This window comes from Channa argus, chromosome 16 (assembly GCF_033026475.1).
Source record: "Channa argus isolate prfri chromosome 16, Channa argus male v1.0, whole genome shotgun sequence".
Lineage (NCBI taxonomy): Eukaryota > Metazoa > Chordata > Actinopteri > Anabantiformes > Channidae > Channa > Channa argus.
Genome location: NC_090212.1, coordinates 9099575 through 9117371, shown reverse-complemented (window position 1 = coordinate 9117371; position 17797 = coordinate 9099575). Strand labels below are relative to the sequence as shown.

Sequence of the window (17797 nt, the reverse complement as noted above, 5' to 3'; positions counted from 1 at the left end):
TTGAATGTCCCCAACTATTCATATGATCTGTATTGACACACTTCAGTGCCATTCAGGACTAAATGTTACTGCGTTACTCTGCTGTTTGGTCATTTTTAGCAGAGCAGTCCATTGCAATAACTATGCGTTTGTCCCAGTGAGGGCAGAAGGTGGCCTACTCTAGGTCACTTGCTGCCCACCCCACACTCACTGCCCATTACTACAAATTTGCAATAACAAAGACCTTTAAATAGCTACTGCAGCACTGAAACAATTTGCTTTATTATCAGGAATTGGGATGGAAATTTTTGGCAAACTCAGGATTCCATTTGATTTCAATTCCTAGTGTCCAGATTTACTAATACTAAAAGATATGATATTTGAGGGCTTTCTTTAGTCCAACGAGCTGCAAAGGAATGTAACTGACAGCTAAATTAATTGAGTCAAATGAGACCTATTTAGAAAAGCAGAAAGAAATGTGTGAATGCGGATGCAGCACTGTAGCCTCAGTGTGTGTGGGTGAGCTGCTCATTAGTGGAAGCTACAGTTCATAGGTCTGCTTCACTGACGTAAGTCCACTTGTAATGGATTACACAGTGAAAAACCTCCACCATCACCATATAAAAGTTAATCACCCCAGTCACCAAAAAAATAAATAAATAAATAAATCCGTCAATGTTTTGATACAGTTCACCAGAAACAAAAAAGACTGTAATCTCCCTTATATTCAGTGTTTTAGAAGCCCTTCATCCACTCAGGCCTCCTGACTACATAAATTTTGTAATTTAAATTTTTACATAACTTTTTCCTTTGTCTCTGTTGTCATTGCTGCTAGAGGTCGCATAAAGAGGCTACTTACACAAATGGGCTTATTATTTAGGAGAGGAAACTCTCACAAGGCAAGCATGTTGTTCCTGTAAGAGATTCTACTGAATATCACATATATCAGAATATCATGTGAGGTTCATTGAGATTTTAAGAGGATGTCTCTTTAATTCTGGCATTAGACAGATTAGAGCAATAGCATTTGGGCCTTTTGTAACATATCTGATCAGCTGAGTAATTTGTAAATTCATGGTCTTGGTGTACAAAGCACACCAGCAGAGGGACCCTTTTTTAGAAAGACCCTTGTCAGGACACTCAATTCAGTGCAGTATTTTCCCACAGTTTGCTGAGAAAGGGATGTCTTCCAGCAAATGGCCTCCAAGACAGATCTCCTGAAAATTTGGGCAACATATGAAGTTAACCATAACTGTATACAGAGTTCCACAGAATGCTTTTGACTTCTGGTATTCATTTTAGTGTTTACACCTACCATGTTGCCATGAGCCCATAAAAGGGGGAGGGGGGGTGGGGCGGGGGGCCCACACAGAAAGAAAAGGAGGTGGACACATGAATGCAAAAAGGGATGGAAACAACTACTGAATGTGGACAGACTCAAGCTGCAGATGCTGCTCTGAAATAAAGGTAAGAAAGATATTACTTAGTCTATTGTTACAGTATCTTTTTATCATATGGGGAAGTGGACACTGTTATTGCTTAAATTAATGCTTATTTGTCTGTAGAAAAAGTAGAAAATGGCAAAGACTATTAGAGAGCCCTGTTATTAAATCATGTGAGAAATTATTTCATTACAATTAATATAGCCACTTTCCTTTTTAGTCTCTCCACTCAAAAATAGCAAATCAGTGTAAACACTGAGCATCAGTACTCAGACATTAAGAAGACACTTTTGTTTTCTAAGAAAATAATAGGTTATACCCTGCATGGGGTGTCTTAGTTCAAGCAGAAATGTAAGGGCTTTAGTTGTATTAGACATAGATCATAATTCTTTTGATACTTGATTGCAAGAATATACATCATAGATCAAACTGATCTACAAATAGCAACATTCTATTATATATTTATATATACACACAAACCATAATTTGTATTTATACACAAACCATAACAAAACATAGTAACAACATAAATAAAAACAGCTCATTCATAACAAAATCATTTTAAAAACTTAATCATGTGTCACTGAAACAAATTTACTCATGCAGATCTCATACAGTGAATGTACACCTAGACTCTCAATCATGCACACACACACACACCTCCAAGCACCATAAATACACTTGTAGGCACAATTGTGTGCACTCTGGAGAGGGCAGTACTTATAAGTTATTATCAAACATATAAGTACATAGTAACACACATTTAACATAAGAAAATGAGAATAGAGAAATTTTCAAACTTTTCTCTTTTTTTTCTCTATTTCTTTTTATGCTTCTTAAATGTTGATGACCTCATATTCAATCAATTTACACCACTGTATTTTGGATTATCTTTCTTGATTTCTGATTCTGTAGGTCATTCATTCCATTTGTAATATGATAATATTTCCATTTGTAATAAAATGCTAAAATAATGCAGTTGTAATATTTTAGCTACAGACGAACTAACAATTTTTTTAAAGGAAACCCTACAATATATCCCTGTATCCTATATACAATATTTGGCACACAGCACTGACTCTGCAGGTTGTGTAGATCTCAGTTTAAGGGTGCAACAAATTTACATTTACTAGTTCTAATGATTTACCATGTCTAGATAAAACATTTCACTGACCTGGAGCAGTGAAGGGTGACAGAATAGTCAAAAGTTAAATTCTGGCAAAATCTAAATACCAGGCAAATGATTAATTACACTCTTAAGCACAAAAAGCAAAACGAAAACAATCAAAATAATTAACATGGCAATATTGCCCCCAAATAACGATATGCAATAAAGATTGTTACATATTTATAACTGCCACTTGATGTTGGTGGCAAAAATCATTATTGTATATTGGCTTTAAAACATGAAAAACATCACAAGTCTGGTCAAATGTTGCAGTTGGACACTGATTAAACCTGTTTTCAAAAATGGGCCTTCACTTAAAAGTTAGTTTAACTATGTATGTCAGGCTATTAAGTAACATACCATGTAATATGGGAAATAGTAAAGGAAGCACTGCAAAACATTTAATTGTGAAATCCAAAGAGGCAACATGATAAGGGGTCACATGGCAGTTGGTCATGTGCAGATCATGGTGATGCTTGTAAGAATATAAGGATTGTTAGGCATGTGCTGGAGAATTAACAGTTACACTACAAAACAAAATACAAGACCCTTTATATTATATAAATATAAAATATCATTGTTAACACTGAATTTAGCAAGATTCATTTCTCATCTATTGTCACTTTGTGTTGAAATAATGGGGCTGTTTTTTAAGGATTTGTCACTTGTGTTTAAGATTCTTACGCACTCTCTTCTGCTGTCTGTCTACTCTCCACAAAATACACACAAACAAATCATGTACTGCAGAGCACCATCTGCAGATTTTGCGTGTGGTGATTGAAGGGGCAATAAGACATCACTATTTGTTTCTTACAAACATCTTTCACAGATAATTGTGTTTGATTGTGCAGCTTGACATTCCACACAGTATCAGCTGATGTTGGGCAGCATGCGTCACTAACAGTAAGAGTGATATAAAAGCCCCTGCAGTCTTCACAGGGTTATTTTTAGGTTTGGGGCTTCATTTTGCCCCTAAAACAACAGACTTGCAATTTAGTTAAACTATGAGGCATTTGGGCTATAACTTAGGCAGAAGCACTGTAGTTCAAAATCTACTCAAAATAATCCACATTGGAAAATTGATGATTTCATACATTTGAAAATAACAAAAATAATAAATATTGTGAGTCATATCCCGTAAGAAACAGTGGATAATCATATTACATTTACATTTTGATTAAAATTCTTAAATAAAGAAATGTCTAAAACACACAAATGGAATCTGCATAGTCTTTGCTTGAAGATGGTGGAAGCATTAAGCTGTTCCTTGTTTTTGCCTGAAGGTGGCTATATAAACATATGAAACATATAAAAGCTGGAGCATCTTTAACAAAAATCTGTGCAGTTTAAAATAAGTTAAATTCATTTTTAAAAAGTTAACAAATGAATCTTAAATGGTAATTCCTCTACACCACATCATGTTTTTCATTTTTCTGTGTAACAGGTGAAAGTCACTGAACAGTAATAACACAGTAATACAAAAAGTGCCATGATGAACGTAACCGGAATCTACCTGGGAATGGCTGACATCCATCATGAGGGAAATGTCTCTGTCAATGGTACCATGGGTATTGAGAATAACTCTGCTCTGAACACAGCAATCAACGTCTTCATCCTTGCAGTCCTCTTTACAAGCATGATATCCATTGGCTGCACGATGGAGGCTTACAAAATTAAGAACTATCTCTTCAATCCAAAAGGAGCAGTCATTGCAATGCTGTCCCAGTTCGGTATCATGCCCCTGACTGCTTTCGGTTTAGCCAAAATCCTAAAGTTGGATCCAATTAAGGCCTTGACTGTGCTCATCTGTGGCTGCTCTCCAGGAGGGAACTTATCAAACATTTTTTCTCTGGCCATTAACGGTGATATGAACCTCAGGTAAGCTCAGTCACATATTAATAAAAAATTACAAATGTCTATAATAATTTAATGCTTTGGCAACATTAGACAAATCTGTAATCTTAACACAGACTGTCAATAAAGAAAACTGTAGTAAAAAGTGATCTCATGCCTAAATTGCGTCTTCTCTGCTTGACCCTCCACCCCCAGCATTGTAATGACGACTTGCTCCAACATCGCTGCAATGGTCATGATGCCTTTGCTGCTCTATATCTATAGCCAAGGCTTCCCTGGTCTGGAAAGAGCTGTACCATATCTTGGCATCATTGTTACCCTCATATTAACCCTGGTGCCTTGTGCCATTGGCATTGCCATTAATCACTACAAACCACACTACTCTGCAGTCGTCAAAAAGGTGAGTTGGTCCTAGTAAGCCGACATTCACCCATTATTAGTTTTGTTCTCTCTACCTGTGCTTTCACTATTTTTTCACTAATGTCTTATGTGAAAAAGACGTATCAAAAAATTTGTGTTTACAAAAAACAATTTATCCAATAGTGGGCTGTATATTGTGATCCAAACAAAGGGAAAGATTAGTGCAACATGAAGTCAGAGTATGTACTAAGAACAGACTCTGATGATTCCACATGTTTGAAAACAGAAAAGGGAACATTCTAATGTGCTTATATTCAAATTTACGAAACATTTAAGGGGAAACAGAAAAACATCCTTTCACTAACTTTGCTTCTCAACAGGTTGGCTTTAGCATCCTGATAATCTGCTCCATCATAGTTTTCACCCTGTCTGCCATTTCTGTCAAAGATGTATTTTGGATGATCATCAAACCAGATGTTTTGTGTGCCGGTGCACTGCTCCCTCTTTTTGGATTTATACTGGGTTATGCCATATCAGCCATATGCAGACTCAGTCCTCAGTAAGTGAACACATATATTAATCAGCCACGGCCAAGCTTGATAGCAAACCTGCTGATTTTGATGCTGTGATGGACAGGGGTCAGCATGGCAAAAACTGAATGCAGGACAAGATTGACAGATGTTAAAACAGAGATTGAAGCATACAGCATACGTGGGTGTGTAACTGCAGATGGCTCACGGTGCCCATACTGACTCCTGTCCACTGTAACATCTAAAGCTACAGTATGCAACGTTTGAATTTTGTTATAATGTATAAAAATGCTCTACATAGATTGAAATATCTTATTTTGGAGAGAGACTGATGAAGGCTCCTATGACACAAACTCCTGTCTGATGCCTTGGTCACGCAGCACATAAGCAAAAACATCCTTAATATTTTTACATCATGCAAAGGTGATTTGGGACAAAAAACATAGTTTTAGAGGCCATCTTAAAAAACACAGTGTTTTATTAACAAAGGAATAAGTATAACATTAATTAAATGACCCGGTTAAACACCAATATTCCCACATTTATTAATGATGTACCTGGTTAACATGAGGTGAGGTGCTGGTCTATGATTGAACTGGATTATTGCTTAGAAGGCCTAATTTGAAATGTAATGTTTGGATATAATACACAATTAATACACAATACTTTTATTTTACATGGTGATCTTACATTTTAATATAAATTGGTTGGCCAATAGTAAGAAACAAAAGCTTAAACTCAAGTGTTTCTGAGGAATGCACTACAATGCAGATGTAATCAAGTTCGTCTAAAAATAATAGAAGAATAGCACATGTATCCTGGATAATAGTGATATTCATTAGTTTATATAAAAATCAGTATCAACAAAAATGCAAACATACAAACTTATCTTTAAAGGAATAAGAAATAACTTCAATAGCAAATTAAGAAAAACAACTTCATTCATGTAGCTGTTTGCTGGCTCCAGAGGTAATAGTTCACTTGTTTGGGAACATACCAATCTCACATTCAATCAAACGTATAACCAAATGAAATTAGATATTGTCGGAAAGGCGTCAGTGATTGACACTCGGAGCATAAAAAAATATATTAAATAAAAAATAAGATATTATCGGGAGGTGGACAGACTTTCGGCTTATCCCGTGAGTTCAGGCTCGCCACAGCGGATCATTGTCCGCATGTTGATTTGGCAGTTTTTACGCCGGATGCCCTTCCTGACGCAACCCTCCCCAATTTCTACCAGACTTGAACCGGCACTGCACAGCTGGGGAGGGGAATAGGCTGTCAGGGGTTCAGTTTCCGCGGCGCATGATTTACTGGAGATTGAACATTATTTCTTCACATTACAAAGGTCAGTCAAGACAAAATCGGTATAAGATTCATGACCTAAATAGTTAAGACACTTCTTTTAATCAAGAACACAGTGCCAATATCACATATGGTAATTCTAGATATTAAAACTGATGATTTTCCACAAACAGCTGTGGTGATTCCCAGTTTTTTAGATCTGCTGAGGCTGATGTACCTGAAGTTATGGAATTAACTTACTTCAATTGTACCAGTAATATAAAAAAAAAAAACACTTAAAGGTTATTAGTTAAAGGTTGAACAATTAATAAAGTGCCTTCTATAAAAATAACTTTTACATTCCAAACTATTTGGATTTAGACCAAAGTGTTCAGCAGAACCAGCTACATGACATGCCATTTTACAGAAACCATAAAAAGTAGTTTGGTTCAAGGTAATGTGTTTTTTAGACTTTGAAAAGATATGCTGGCAATCATAAAGTATTTATAAATGAATAAATATAACTTGTACACAGCAGTGTGTTAAAATAATAGCATGAAATCACAACTTTACAAATGTAAACTGGGGAATCCACAAGGTTAAATTGTCACACTTGTGAAGTGCAGTCGATGTTAGTGGACCCAGAAAGAGAGACAGAACCAGGTTGTTTAGGTAGAATGGTTTATTGGGGGGTAGGTAGCACGGATAGAGACAGGGAAAAGGAGAGGGCCGATGGGGAGCGATGTCCGGGGTAGGAGAGCCTGATCGGAGGAGCTTGAACCCAGTGCGGGAAAGAGGCGATAGAACAGCGAGCCGCCGGAGAAAGACGAATGGTGACCGTGGAATTAAGTGCCGTGGAGACGAGGAGTTGAAGGGAATTGTTTGGACGCAGCAGGGCGGCCGGAGGTTCTGGGAGCAGGGAGACACAGAGAGCAGGTTAGTAAAACTCTACAGATTGATTTTTAGGAGCCTAGTGCACTCGAGTACCATGGCAGTTACTGAGACGATCTGGCGACATGTGGTTTGAAGGAGACTGGTATAAGAGCTGCTGTCATTAAGGCGGATGATTGCAGGTGTGGCCGCTGCCGCAGTCCAGGTGCACTGGGGAGAAACAAACACACAAAACAGACAGAGAGAGAGAGAAGGAGGGGAGTGGAGGATGGGAGAGCGGGTGCTGTGACATAAATATCATTTGCTGGATCCTTTGCTTTTCTGCTTAAACATAAATAATATTTCTACCTGAAAGTTGTAAAGAGGCTGGCTGCCAGATGTATGCAGATGACACAATAATTTATGTATCAGCAGAAACTGCTCATCAGGGTGCAGAGCTGGTAACTATAGGGGCTGGTCAGTGTTTCCCAGTGTCTGCATAATAACTGTTTCACTTAAATTATATCAAAACAATCTCATTAAACCAAAAATATGAAGTTAAATTGTGGAAATGAATCAATTTGAATGTCTAGATGTAAACTTGGAAACTTTTTGCTATATGCCCTATATACCTACAAGGAAACGGTTGCTTATTTGTAACAATGTTAAGTTGTATTGTCCCTGGAAAAATAAATAAATATTTTTAATGCATCGCCTTTATTCATAAAGGTGTTTGTGATTGCAATTTATTAACTTTTACATAAGTTATTATATTAAATCCCCACATCTTCATCATAGTAAGATTTCAAATTAGATGTTTTATGAATTAACTAAATTGTTAATGTTCAAAAAATGAGATGCCCAGCAGGATTGGGAGAAAAGCTTTGTGTAAACCACTGCAACCTTAAAAAAAAGGCTTGTTATTGGTGGGAGAGTTGCTAAGTCAGCCTAGAGTCAAAAACTTCTCCATTGGAGTTTGTTGCTCAATGTTGGGGCAGCCTCAGTACTTGATGTTGCTTCCACTCTGACTTCTCCCTGTCAGATTTGATCAACTTATTTGTCTGTTTTCTTCTCTCCTTTAGTCAACTCTTAGCTTTTATAAACCACTTGCACGTCATCTTTCATTAAATGTGATTCTGTTAGGACTTATTATTATTAAAATGTGTGGCCAACAGTTGAAGCAGTGCCAGTGTATTAAATATCTTCACAGAAAACATACCATGTTTGATGAACCTCCAGATGCAGAAAAAAAAGTATTTATATATATATATATATATATATATATATATGTATTTTGCCATTTTGCAAGGGAAATTTTCAGGCAGCTTGCCAATCAAACAGCATTACAGCCTGTGGATCTCTGACCCACTAACAAGAAACACCTGCATTTTCTTAGTCTCCTTACTAACACACAGTGTTTCTGTTATTAAAACACTGTTTTATTGTATAACACTTCATATTTCTCTATATATCTGTCCCTCTCCCTCCTGTCCATGTGCTCTGTCATCAATTTTGTGCCCCGACAGTGTAGCTTCAGTTCTTTTTCTCTCCATTACAGTAGAGACTCTTGCCAGGACACTGTGATAAATTCTTAAATTAAAGCCCCCATGAATAACAAAAAGTCCCCATGATACTGGGAAATATGCCAGATAAAAACCATCAATGAAGTACAACATCTTTCTAACAGCTCCTTTGCTAATCTTTCTTCTTTTCAACTGTCAGCTTTCTTTATTTCTTTGAACTTCTTAATTGTATTCTTTTTTTGACTGTCTTGTTTTAACTCTTGACCTGACCTGTATTTCAGATTCTTTTCAACTTTCTGGGAAATTGGTACTTTGAGTATGAAATTCCAATATAATGTTAAAACTAAACTGACTCTTTTAGATGCAGCAGGACCATCTCCATGGAAACAGGGTGTCAAAATGTCAACCTCTGTGGTGCCATCCTGAAGGTGGCCTTTCCACCAAACGTCATTGGGGCCATGTTTCTCTTCCCTCTGGTATACATAATATTCCAGTGTAGTGAGGCCCTTTTCGTGATCTTGTGCTTCAGATGTTACCAGAAATTCAAGTCGCCACCTCAGGGTAAATGTCACAGCTGCCTATGTGTATTTTTCTGGTGGGAGCTTGGGAATGAGGGTTGGAGAGTTCCAACATACACTGTGCCTACACATTATAAGTTATTGCTATTTTAAATTAAGATTTAAAAATCCCTCTAAGTCTAAATATCACCCTTTTCTTGTGCAGGTACAAAAATATACAGCAATGAGGACATTTATCAAGATTCAGTGAAAGGTCTGCATCAGACTATTGAAGACTGAAGAGGGAAACAAAGAAGTGAATACTATATGCTGGAGATGAAGCTCTTCAACCTTACTGTTACTCCATCATCAGCTTAATCTTTGCTCAGGTCTGCGATACTGACAGAAAGCATGCACAATACTTTAACTGATTTGTATCTAATGACTGTGATGTAAATGATGGGTAGTATATGTTTAAATATGTAGCTTAAATTGTGAGATCTTGTATTCATAGGTATTAAAATTATAGGTATAAGCCTTTATTATTTTAATTTCCAAAAAAAATGTTATGTTTTTTAGACTGGACAATTATATGGTATGCTATTGAAAGCTTTAATTGAAAATACTTAGAATAAAATATATTTTAAAATACTTATGAGAATGGTCAATGGTCAGATATCACAAACATAAGATATGGACTAATGGGGGGGAAGGACAGGTGCTTTGAACACCTTAAGTATTCTTTATTCAAAGTGACCATATGGTATACAGTTAACTTAAAATGTTTACATTTAATAAAATACCATCTCTCTTTACACACACACACACACACACACACACACACACACACACACACACACACACACACACACACACACACACACACACACACACACACACACACACACACACACACACACACACACACACACACACACACACACACACACACACACACACACAAGTCCAAGCATAAATTACACAGTCAATCAACACTGAGATTACACCAAGCAGTACACCTGTTGATCTACTCAACGACTTTTAGGGTCACACAAAACATGCCTGCAGTACAATTAAAACTTAATCAGGAAAATGGGGAAAAATCTTCCAAGTTCTGTGGAATAGTTAGAAAAAAAAACATAGCTGATCAACAGCATTCTGGATACAAAGTAGTAACATACACAATTTTGCTTCTTGTTTTGACTTAAAACAGAAATTTCCAAGCAGCTTGAATAAATTAAGAAGATAATATTTTCTGGTGTTCAGGTGACAAAAGTGTCGGACGAAGTTACACATATTTTCACTACGTAGTGGAGCCATTAAACTGACATTCATTTTCTAAAATTCTTATTTTACACATTACTGATATGTGTGCATAGAAGTGAGGAGCTAAGGCCATTGGGGGAAAGGATATGAGTAAGAAAAGAATATATTTAGAGATGCAAGTACTTCAGGGAATTCAATGTGTTCAATGCAGTTCTGAAACAATGAGTGACTTAACATGTTCGTCCTCAAACCAATGACAAATGCAGCAGAGTGAACTCCTGGGGGAACCCGGCTTATACTGTATAGTGACATGTGGAATGAAATGAGTCAGTATTAATGACACATTTAAAAAATGTATAATTACAGAAATACCTGATGAACTAGATCACATGGCCTTCATGTATTTTTGCTTATGTGTCCTACACAGTGTGATATAATATGTGAATAAGAAAAATTAACAGTAAACAAGACATTGAGGACCTTTAATTACACATAAATATATTGTGAAGGAATTCCTTAAATGTAAACATATATGAAAATGTGAATCCCTTCTTTGTTTTCCTTTGGGATAGTCAGAGGAACTTTTCCGAGTGACCCACAGCTTCACTTGGAGCCTCTCCAGCTGGGCCTGTCTGTGTTGACAGCTGTGTTAACAAATCCTCAAGAGTCACCCCACTCACCCGTACACTCAGTAACTACGCTGGTTGCCTTAGAAAAGTCAAAAGGCTGCAATCTGTTTCATGCCTCCTTCAGTAATGGCATATCTGTAGACAACAGTTAAAAACCTGCATCAATAAAAAACGGGGAGATATGAAAGAAGTAAAAAGTGTAGGGTATGTGAAGAGGGCTTTACCGTCAGAGTCATCTATCTCGGAGTCCAGAGCAAGGCTGTGTTGGTCGCTGCATGCAGACGTCCTTCGTAAGGATGAAGAAACTGCAGCACCTGCATGCTCTAAAACCCAGGTAGGTGATGAAGGTGAGGGTGATGACGAAGATGAGGATGGTGGTATAGGACTGACCACAGCCATCTCTGAATGTTGTAGTTTGAGTGAATAAGCTCTAGAGGGCCCAGCCTCTGGTGTTGTGGCATGTTGACCCTCAGACAGCACTATCTGGACTCGAGACTCAGAGCTGAGACCTGAGGCTGAAGTTCCATTGCCATTCACAGCCTCCTCATACGAGGGCAGAGTCACCTGGACTCCTTCCACCATGATTGAAACAGGCTGGCCTGACACCCCCTGATCATGACTAGGTATGGGCATCAGAAAAAATTAGAGTCCGTCAAAATGATACTAATAGTTCTTAATGTAAACACACATTGTAGCCTTCGATAGTGATAATAAATGAACATGATTTTTAGAGACTCACCGATTGAGGGATTTGAGTTTTGGCTGCAGAAGTACAAACAGCACCACCAAGAGCAGGACAAGGGCCACTGAGCTGGCTGTGGATGCCACTAAAGACAAGGTGGGCATCCCCAATGGTAAAACTGGGTCATGATCTGTGAGACATATAAAACCGATTGATCTATCTGTACCAAACTTATGTAGATAAAATTTTAAATGTGGCATCTAATCTTTACCTTGCTCCATGAAGCAGCTAAGCTTCAACTGGCTGTCCCATTCTCCATACTGGCAGGTAAGATATTTATAGTCTCCCTTCAGAATATAACCTTCATTACAGAAGTATTCAATTACAGTGCCATGAGAAAGTCTTTGACATGGGGAGGGGTGGCAGGTGTATCCCCCATTCTCTGGCTCATATGGAGGCTGGCATACTGTCAACGGAAAGAAAGAAATACAATTAATATAGTAAGATTGTTATAATAATTTAACTTTTATTTTACCACCAATGTTGGACCAAGCTCCACTATTATCTATCTGTGTTTCTTTAAAATAAAAATTATATGACAGACAGGGACCACTTTATGTCAATCATAATTACGATTACAGTATGCAGTTCAGTAACAACGAGTTCTGCAATGCTTCATTCTTGGGCATGTGCACACTTCCACTAGGTCATATTATGAAATGCTACATAATACTTTATGATAATTACTCAGGCAACACAGTTATAATATAATGACACTGAAAATAACAAGATTACAGGTCTCATACAAGCATTGAGTGAATTGAACCAATCAGTGACTTGATGTAACCTAGATTTTACGCATTCTTTGAAATGCTGACAGTTCTTTGCAGGGATTTATCTTTACCGTCACTGCGTGCACACTGAGGAGGTTTAGAGGACCAGTGTCCCTCTGTATTGCAAGTGAGGATGCTGTTTCCATCTAGCAGGTAACCAGGATCACAGCTGTACTGTAGTGCTGTGCCCACTGGGAACAAGCTCCCATTAGTGTCTGTCAAGTTAGTCGAGGCATGGTGCACTATAGAGGGTCTTATACAACCTAAAAATGGGACATAAAAAATACAAAATAAAAAAATTTAATTCTGCAATTAAACTCTAATAACTTCTATTATAGACCTTTTTTTAAGGCAATAGTAATAAAATGTAAACAGGCAGAACAGAGTTTAAAAAAGCAAGTAAAACTAAAAATATTAAGTAATGGTCAAGATAATTGGTAAAATGCTTGAGTAAATACACCTTTACCTTGCTCAATGAGGCAGCTGATGGGTATTTGGTTGTCCCATTTCCCATGCTGACATGTACGGAATTTATATGCTCCTTTCATTGTATAACCTTCATTGCAAAAATATTGAATTACAGTGCCATGAAAAAGTTTTCCACATGGGGAGGGGTGGCAAATGTAGCCCCCGTTCTCTAGCTGATATGGTGGCTGGCATACTGTGGATGGAAAAAAGACATGCAATAAATACATTTCAGCTCCAGTAGTTAGTTATATCATTAAGGTGTTATGATGTCTTGTCTTGGTTTATTGGTATGAATTAAAATCTGCTTACTCTGAAGCAGTTCATATCCTCAGATATCCTACAGTGGACAGCATGTTGGCCATTTATCTAATTTCAAAGTTGTTTGATGATGGTTTAAGACAAAATGCAATGGGCTGGTTTGTTTGATCATAGGCCAAAATGATGGTATGTGTATCTTTATGCATTTAAAAGGTATGCAATACATATGATGGCACTTGAAAGTTAGTGAACCCTTTAGCATATTCTTTATTTCAGAATAAATATGACCTAAATCATAAGTTTTTTTAAGTCCAAAAGCCATCAAACTATATGAATAAAATTACTTTCTGAGTATGTGAATTTATGCTATACTGTGTTGACTGTTGGGGGACAGGTGGATACAATAGGTTAACTACAATCATTTTTAAGTGTTTGGGAAAAATATTGTTTATTATTAAGTTGTTCAAATCTGACATAGTGCCAAAAATAAATCAAATATAAAAATAAAAAACTCAACACTAGAATAAAAGAAAGAAAATTCTAAAGAGTTTACAAAATTTCAAGCACTACAATATATCATACTACCAGATATAAGTGGGGTTATGTTGTGTATGTGCAGACAGGATAATTATGTTTGCCTTTACCATCACTGCGTATACAACGAGGAGGTTCAGTAGACCAGCTTCCCAATGTGGTGCAGGTAAGGATGCTTGGTCCAGCTGGCAGGTAACTAGGGTCACAACTGTATTGCAGTACTGTGCCCACCGGGAACAAGCTCCTGTTGGTGTCTGTCAGATTAGTTGATCCATGCTGCACCATAGAAGGTCTTATGCAACCTAAAACGCAAAACAAAACAAAAAATAAAAACCCAGATATTTAAAAATCAAGCCAGTTAACCAATATAACCAAAAATTATTGAACTTCGATTTATTAAAGCAACATTGCGCTTTAATATGCAATTTCTTTCAAAGGGTCCTGTTCTGTATTACTCAGTACAAACAAGCTATAAATGATAAAAACAGAATATCATACAAACTACTCTTATGTTGGCTGTGTATATAGTACAAACACGAACACACACAGTCTAAAACATCACACAGAAAAACGTAATCATTAATTTATTTTGTTGTTAACTAAAAACTCTTTCCTATTAGCTCTCTAGTCACACCTTTATCCCACGTTAGTTGGTGATTAAAAATAAAAAACTGGAAATAACAGCTAACAACAACATGCAAATATGTCATCAAATTTCCACGTGACTAGTCTATTTCTCATCCAGACAGTTGTGTTCTCCAGAACATAGACAAACAACTGCAATATTGATTTTGAAAAGAATGTGCAAGACAGTGTTGCAGTGTTTAGCGCTGCCACCTCACAGCTAGAAGGACCCTGGTTTGAATCCCTGGCTGCAGCTTTTGTGTGTGGAGGCTTGATGTAGGATAAACTACTGACAGACATCAGTTTGAGAACTGACCAACCTTGGCTCACACAACTGATCTGCATGGGGTTGTCCCATTGTCCGTTCTGACAGGTCAGGTAGTTGTGGTCTCCATTGAGAACAAAGCCCTCATCACAGAAGAACTTAATCACAGTGCCATGGGAAAACATTCGACATGGGGATGGGTGGCAGGTGTAGCCCCCATTCTCAGGTTTGGAGAGGGGTAGACAAGCTGATGGGAAATATAGAACACATAACGTGTGTTCTCAGTGTCTTTTTTAAACTTTTAAATGGCTAAAGGATAAAAGGATGTTCACCTAAATTAGGATAGTATGTCAAACACAATGATTTATTTTTATTTTACACAGCAACAAAAGACAAAGGTAGACAGAAAATCTTACCACCACTGCGAATGCAATGAGGGGGTTCAGAGGACCAGCGTCCGAGGGTGGTGCAGATGAGTATACTGGGTCCATCTGGCAGGTATCCCGGATCACAGCTATACTGCAGAACTGTTCCCACAGGAAATGAGCCCCTGTTTGATTCTGTGAGGTTTACCCAGCTGTTCTGTACCATGTATGGCCTCACACATCCTGTGAAGAGAAAACCAAGTCAGTAAAGATTCTATGAAACTGACCTGGATTTAGGAGAATTAAAGCGACAATTATTTTCAGCCTGGTTTGAAATATGCTACCCGACGATGCCACCAATAATACAGACACAGAATGACCGAGGACAACCGCATATTCTAGTAAGGCTTACAGTGGCACTACATACACAGGAGCAAACAAAAGCCTGTTTCAGATATGAAGTCCAGACAATGTCAGGAGATTTCAGCCTCAGACCTTATCCGGAGTGGTCTTTCAGATATTGTAACACACAGCGGGAGATCGCCAGAGTCCTCAGGCGTGAAAATACTGTGCGGGATCAGCGAGCACTGGAGCCACAATTTGATTTAAAACTTAACCTGTGGTAAACTGTGATTTATTTACAGCAGATCGGAGCCGTGCATCTAATGAAAAAGGTGCTGCAGCTGCAGTCGAGTGATAGAAACATCATCGGCACGCCCATTCATTTGCTTTTAATCCTCCCGACGATTAAGCACAGAGCAGCGTGCCGCACACACAAGCTCACACGCATCATATGGACATTGCACTAGGGGGCTCAAAGGATATAATCCGAATAATTAAGGCAGAGTTTCACAAGGACATTTTCGTTCACACATACACCCCCTTCTTATCAAGTCAGGATAATGTCAGAATTCCAGTGCAATGTCCGAAACGGGCTTTAAGAACAGTTTTGCTATACTGTATACTGTTGTCCAATTCAGTGATGCCACACAGATTGTGTACAAAAGCTTTTAATGTAGTCCACACTGCTCACATTATCGAAACAATCATTAACTTAGAAAAAAAAAACTGTTGAGTTCTTGCTTTAACCACAGTCCTTTAATTAATTTTACACACATTGTTTATGTTAGGATACAGCAGAATGAAGTGGCCCTGTGCATTAGAGCAAGTCCTCCTTGACATTCCCGTTTGTTATGGAAAAGCTAACTTTATACAGCACAGAAGCTAAAGGTTATTACCACATACGCATAATGATCAAAACATTGTCCATGAGCATGCAACCATAAATTCTTGACCTTACCTGACCCTTGTGCAGTGGACACTACAGTCAGAACCAGCAGCAAGCAAAGGGACTGTTTACTGGCTGAGGTAGTGGCCCAGAAGGCTTTTGATATGGTCTCTAACGTTCTCATCCCATTGCACATCTTCACTTTCAGTCCACTCCACTTGATAGGGTCAGAAAATCATAACACAAAAGGTATAAATGTATTACAATAAAAGGCATTATTGCTTCCAAATTATGCTGACACCTGCCTGGTACAGGTAGTGCGCAGATCTTGGGCATATACCAAATGTGTGTGATTGTGAAACAGTCGTGCAGTGAAGGAGAAAAGAATACAAACAATAATCATGCAAGCATTTAGCACACTAACAGTAATAGAAAGCACTAGCAAGTAGAGAATTGTGGCGAATCACTGTTATTAGCTACTTACATCTCCCACACAACAACAACAACACTGCGGTTAACGTCACACACCCATTTTCAGTGCTTTTTAGCTAAAGGAGCTTAGTTAGATAAGCTAACGTTCTGGACAACAAGGCCAATACAACAAATACCGAGTACACAGCGGCTAACCCTGATAACTAGCTAACGTTAGGTAGCAACTGCTGTTCCACGTAAAAAATTCAATAACGTTACATGAAAGCTTGTTTTAAATGGCTACACTTTTAGCATGCTAACACTAGTTAGACATTAAAACACCTACCACACAGCACGGCCTTGAAACCTCTGTGCTCGATTTCTCACACTATATACATGTATCGACTATTACTCAGCTACATCGAAGACATGTCGCGTTACTGCGATAAACAAAAACATTATTTAATCGTAACGACACGAGCGGCAGCCCTACAGCCAATAGCCGCTTGTTAGCTTTTTGCCCGCTCCGATAGCTAGCTGCATTGATTTTAGCGTCAGATGAGCTAACTCGAGCTCTTTCGGTACCATAGTGACAAACGTCCATAGTTACAACATCCGGGGTGGCTTACGTCCATAGTTACAACAAACTTTAAGCGAAAATGTCCATAAATTGCAGGAACTATTTACAATGGCTTTTAATTAGCCAATAAGGGTAAGGGATTTT

The 17797-nt window shown here is 37.9% G+C and overlaps 2 protein-coding genes across 4 annotated transcripts; one reads left to right on the top strand and one right to left on the bottom strand.

Annotated features, from left to right (window-relative positions):
• Positions 1-1379: 1379 nt before the first annotated feature.
• LOC137101000 (hepatic sodium/bile acid cotransporter-like) lies at positions 1380-10100 on the top strand. Its single transcript, XM_067478784.1, has 6 exons — positions 1380-1446; positions 4034-4467; positions 4639-4843; positions 5184-5362; positions 9375-9574; positions 9737-10100. The coding sequence occupies exons 2-6, from the start codon at positions 4079-4081 to the stop codon at positions 9808-9810; spliced, it is 1047 nt and encodes a 348-aa protein (XP_067334885.1). The 5' UTR covers positions 1380-1446; positions 4034-4078; the 3' UTR covers positions 9811-10100.
• Positions 10101-10210: 110 nt separating this feature from the next.
• On the bottom strand, positions 10211-17560 carry LOC137100997 (sushi domain-containing protein 4-like). Of its 3 annotated transcripts, XM_067478778.1 has the most exons (12): positions 17420-17559; positions 16968-16989; positions 16735-16879; positions 15486-15677; positions 15125-15316; positions 14291-14482; positions 13387-13581; positions 12992-13183; positions 12359-12553; positions 12145-12277; positions 11630-12024; positions 10211-11540 (listed from the first exon to the last, which is right to left on the bottom strand). In XM_067478778.1, exons 3-12 carry the CDS (start codon positions 16856-16858, stop codon positions 11515-11517), a joined length of 1836 nt encoding a protein of 611 aa, XP_067334879.1. In that variant the 5' UTR covers positions 16859-16879; positions 16968-16989; positions 17420-17559; the 3' UTR covers positions 10211-11514. The 3 variants fall into 3 exon arrangements, with proteins under 3 accessions (XP_067334879.1, XP_067334878.1, XP_067334880.1); XM_067478777.1 differs by lacking the exon at positions 16968-16989 and having other exon boundaries at positions 17420-17560; XM_067478779.1 differs by lacking the exons at positions 16735-16879; positions 16968-16989 and having other exon boundaries at positions 17420-17556.
• Between the last annotated feature and the right edge of the window lie 237 nt (positions 17561-17797).

Excerpts from the sequence above, each read along its gene's own strand:
- LOC137101000 (XM_067478784.1), top strand. The coding sequence starts at position 4,079 with ATGATGAACGTAACCGGAATCTACCTGGGAATGGCTGACATCCATCAT. Across the intron at positions 4,844-5,183 it reads ACTCTGCAGTCGTCAAAAAG|GTTGGCTTTAGCATCCTGAT; the intron begins GTGAGTTGGTCC and ends GCTTCTCAACAG. Across the intron at positions 5,363-9,374 it reads ATATGCAGACTCAGTCCTCA|ATGCAGCAGGACCATCTCCA; the intron begins GTAAGTGAACAC and ends TGACTCTTTTAG.
- LOC137100997 (XM_067478777.1), bottom strand. The coding sequence starts at position 16,858 with ATGTGCAATGGGATGAGAACGTTAGAGACCATATCAAAAGCCTTCTGG. Across the intron at positions 12,554-12,991 it reads TCAGTGTGCACGCAGTGACG|TATGCCAGCCTCCATATGAG; the intron begins GTAAAGATAAAT and ends TTCCGTTGACAG. Across the intron at positions 11,541-11,629 it reads CGAGATAGATGACTCTGACG|ATATGCCATTACTGAAGGAG; the intron begins GTAAAGCCCTCT and ends TGTTGTCTACAG.